Source organism: Sapajus apella, unplaced genomic scaffold (assembly GCF_009761245.1).
Source record: "Sapajus apella isolate SASKATOON/1434 unplaced genomic scaffold, GSC_monkey_1.0 scaffold55, whole genome shotgun sequence".
NCBI lineage: Eukaryota > Metazoa > Chordata > Mammalia > Primates > Cebidae > Sapajus > Sapajus apella.
Genome location: NW_022436995.1, coordinates 8,418,182 through 8,422,987, shown reverse-complemented (window position 1 = coordinate 8,422,987; position 4,806 = coordinate 8,418,182). Strand labels below are relative to the sequence as shown.

The window sequence follows — 4,806 nt, the reverse complement described above, 5'->3', positions numbered from 1 at the left end:
AAAAATGATATATAATGTAGGTTTATAATTATGGGGGAGATCATAAATCTTAAACACCCATTGGGTTAGAAATTAAATAGTTCTACTTAGTTCTCCCTAAATTACTCCAAATTTCTGAAATTTACCATTCATCTGGGTATTTTGTGACTACCCCAACGATAAATTTTTTAAATGACGTGGCTTTCGAAAATGCAATTAATAAAATTGAAATGCAAAAGTGCCATTAGGTCTTTAACATTTCAGCCCACTCCCAATTGCCAATAAATCTATGGATATGTACAATTTCAATTAATTGCTTTTATAAACAGTTACCAAATTTATTTTTCTGCCTCTTTCTAGAACACCTTAATTGTTCTTACAGCTTTATAGGAATGCTATTTTAACTTTTAGTAAGTCTTAATTTCATTCACCTTGCTACACTTATATTAACCAGTTATTCTTACATTTTAAAAATGATACGGTTTGGGATTCTTTAAGCAACAAGAAGTTTCAACATTATACTCCAACCCCTCCTCCAGGTAAATGGCACAAGGCCTTTAAAACATTTCTACTACGGTCTTGGCAGCTGAATGGCTGAGACTTGAGATTACAATCCGATTCTCATTAATTTTGGATTTGCCAATGATACGATATTATCTCCATCATCTAGCCTATTGTCTTCTACTTCTTTTTCCGTTTTATAACAGATTTTCCCCCTCCTCTTTTGTGTGGGCATCTATATTTTCTCTTCAGAGTTGATTTAAATTGTTAATACCTAACTAATCTATTACATTGTAATCATTTTTTATCTGTAGGTTAACCTAGTTCTAGGGAAAAAATGGTGTGAAGCTTCATGTGTTTGTAGTTCTCATTAGCTAAACAGAGTATGCAATATATAACAATGTACAAAACGCTTCACGTCTTGAGGGCAATGATTCATCTTAAAGCAGCAGATATCGTAGAAAGAAAAATATTTGCAAAAGTTTTATTTTAAAGGATCAAAAATAAATACCGCATATACACACAGAGAAAATCCACTGGTATTTATGTTCTTTGACGTACGCTTTTAATACATGGCACCTTCGTCTTCTTTATTGAGAAAGTAAACTGTTATGGGTCCATAACTGGTATGCACAGTCTCTGTGACTCTGGCAAATAACCAGGAGCCGAGTCCATATAATAAAGTTGGAATACCTAGAAAACAAACGAATATGTGTAAACATCAGTGCCTATTAATCATCCAAGTTACTAATCACATATAACACTTTTCAGCAGTGCTAACAAATGATAATGTGATAAAATATAAAAATATTACTCAACATTGACTGTGATTATCTAAGGGCTCAATTTCATCAACATGGAATATGGTGGCAATTATGTGCATCTAGAGGTTTTCATACTACAGACAAGGAAGGTATAAATTTTAATTCAACTATTTCATTAATTCATTATCCTCAAATAATTATGAAGTAATTCTATATTCTTTTCATAAATAAACAAATGGAGACAAATATTCATTAATTTAGTTGTAGATGCTCCTGATTATTAGCCTTAAGCTAAAATTACTAGGTTAACATTACTGTTCTTTTTTTCTTTTCTTTTTTCGATACGGAGTCTCACTTTGTTGCCAGGCTGGACTGCAGTGGCACAATCTTGGCTCACTGCAACCTCCGCCTCCCAGGTTCAAGCAATTCTCCTGCCTCCTCCTCCCAAGTAGCTAGGACTACAGGCACGCCCGACCACACCCAGCTAATTTTTGTACTTTTTTAGTAGAGACAGGGTTTCACCAAGTTGGCCAGGATGGTATCGATCTCTTGACCTAGTGATCCACCCACCTCGGCCTCCCAAAGTGCTGGGATTACAGGCATGAGACACTGAGCCCAGCCAACATTAATGTTAAGTTAGTAGCAACAATACTGGCTGAAGTAATTTTTGTACAACTTAAAAGAAACTGGGTCAAAGAGCTGTCTTTAAAACCTAAGGCAAAAGCTAACTCTAAGGAAGATTTCAGTACAACAGGCAAGAGAAAGAAAAGCTATTATCAGCATTCTTTTCAATCGATCTGAGCCTCGTTTCAACCAATTTGAAATCGGTATAGTAGACTTCAACATGTGTTTTTTCTTCGGAATTGATAAGATTGTGCTGCTTTGAGATGAGTTGCCATTTGTGATTCATGAAACTAAACACAGTATCCAGAGATATGTATTAAGCACTCACATGCAGAGAAGTCTCTGTTGGACACAAAACAAACTTTTGCTTTTCCTATCGTTTTTAAGGTACTTAGTTAAAATCAATGACTAACATGTTAAAACATATGTAATAAAACCATAGGCACATGAATCAATAACAAATATTGTATGTTCTGCACAAGCATTAATTTGATGCTCGTATGTGGGAAATGGGCAGAAAGTGACACTTTAAAAGGACAGCTGTACATCTGGAAAATCACTTTCTTTCTAGTAATAAAGAAAGTCACACATGCTCTGGACTAACCATATTGCTAAATTTTTGTCTTATTTTTCTGCAAGAATACATTTGCTGCATTAAGCTCTTTTGGAGTGTGTCTGCTGAACTACTTTGTGCTTACTCCCTGAAGCTGCATTCCAGCCACTGTGGTGCCAGAGATTAATCAGGAGAAGCATCACATCACTGGCTGGTAATGAGAAGGGAAAAAAAATGCTCATTCAGGCTGGCACCTCTCTATTTTTAGGAATATACTGGGTCACAGTTTGTCACCATCACAGGGTTCCCTGGAACTCCCATGAAACCTTTTATTGTGTATCACCTTCTTTGCCCTGATAATGTCCAAAGAATCTCTAAATACCTCAGGGGAATGTCACCAGAAAATCCACAAAAAGTAGAATAATAAAGCAACTTATAAATCATTTAACCACAAATAAAAAAAAAAGGCAAGTGGCACAGGGGTGGGAGGTGGAAAAAAAATAATATGAACAAGATAGGCAGAAATGAGACAGAAGTAGAGGGAGCAGTTGAAATAAAAAATAGGCTGGGTGCGGTGGCTCGCACCTGTAATCCCAGCACTTTGGGAGGCTGAGGTAGGTGGCTCACGTAAGATCAGGAGTTCGAGACCAGCCTGACCAACATGGAAAAACCCCGTCTCTCCTAAAAATACAAAATTAGCCAGGTGTGGTGGCGCATGCCTGTAGTCTCAGCTACATGGGAGGCTGAGGCAGGAGAATCGCTTGAACCTGGGAGGCAGAGGTTGTGGTGAGCCAAGATCGCACCGCTGCACTCCAGCATGGGCAAAAAGAGCAAAACCCCATCTCAAAAAAGAAAAAAAAGGAAAAAGAAAGAAAAAATAAATTTAAAATGCAGTATCACAACTTCAGAAGCTGAAAATCAATGGAGCGAGGAAAAAAAAATAGGCTCTAGATGCAATTACTAATTTTCTAAACATACTGAGGCTAAAATATATAAAACATGCCTCTTAAACCAAGGCTAAGGATATAAATTTAAGGAATACCTGGTGACACGGAGAATTTTGTTTTATAGTATTTATCATAGTTTTCAGTTAAAATATTGATACTTAAAAAAAAATTCATACTTTTGAAAAATCACAAATACAGAAATAAATGGCCAATATCTTTCAGCTAAGATGAAGGGTGGATCAAAGTGTACTAGCTTAATAACTATATTATGTCTAATTAAAAAATAACTAGGAACCATTAGCAGTAATGCTATTTGACAGGAGATGGAGTTATGATCTGAGTCGGAAATTCTGTATTTTTTCCCCTTCCTGTCTGTTTATTTAATGCAGTCAGACTAATATCCAAAATGGTAAGATTTGCCACTTATATAACCTATATATTACAAAATCTTCTTTGTAGCACATATGAGTTAAAGTCTATAAGATTCTATGAAAAATTCAATTTTTCTGAAAAATTAAATTTATATCTGAAACATGTAATATCAAAAGATCCTGAAAATCAGTTCTTTGCATAATCACTTTGAGTCAGCTGAACAGGAGGTAAGCCACTGTCAAATTAAGCACTTTAAAAAATTAGAATTCCTCAGTAAATCCCATTCATTCCGATGGTAAGTTGCTTTTCTTAAATCTCAATCTACTTCTCAGCAGGATACCTAGACTGGTAAACCATTAGTAAAATATCAGCTTCCACTGAAGGGAAGGCAGAGGAGAAAAGGAGTAAATGGGTAAACAGAAATCTTTATTATTTACAAAATGGAAAAATGAATTACTCTAGTAATTACTAATTTGGAAGGGAAGAAGAGGAACAAAATCCTAAGTATAATATTAATAAGATATGTACTTGATCATCCAGGGAGACAACTGTACATCACAGAATAGGAAAGGACCCTATTATCTAATTCATATCCCCTCTAAAAAAGAAAAATAAACCTTACCAGATGTGTTCACTACTTTAAAACATTTTTAAATTCCCTTTATCAGTATATGCCAATTTGTATTAAAGCATGCATGAGAAAAATGTTGTTCTTTTTGCTTAAGTTAGAACTCTTATTCCCATTTTAGCAGGATTTTTAGAATTTCCAAAAGGCCATACAGACCATTAAATCACTCTTCCACATAAAAACAAAACAAAAAACACTACAAGTGCTGTTTCTTTCCACTTTAAAAGGTTTTACGGCGGGTGCGGTGGCTCAAGCCTGTAATCCGAGCACTGTGGGAGGCCGAGGCGGGTGGATCACGAGGTCAAGAGATCGAGACCATCCCGGTCAGCATGGTGAAACCCCGTCTCCACTAAAAATACAAAAAATTAAGGCCGGGCGCGGTGGCTCAAGCCTGTAATCCCAGCACTTTGGGAGGCCGAGGCGGGTGGATCACGAGGT

General features: G+C 36.1%; 1 protein-coding gene across 1 annotated transcript in view; it reads right to left on the bottom strand.

Annotated features, from left to right (window-relative positions):
• Positions 1-292: 292 nt before the first annotated feature.
• CUNH15orf61 (chromosome unknown C15orf61 homolog) overlaps positions 293-4,806 on the bottom strand; it is a 6,637-nt gene continuing 2,123 nt past the window's right edge. Inside the window, exon 2 of the mRNA XM_032244600.1 lies at positions 293-1,173. Within this exon, the coding sequence (XP_032100491.1) occupies positions 1,046-1,173 (128 nt within the window). The 3' untranslated portion in view covers positions 293-1,045. The remainder of the gene's footprint in view (positions 1,174-4,806) is intronic.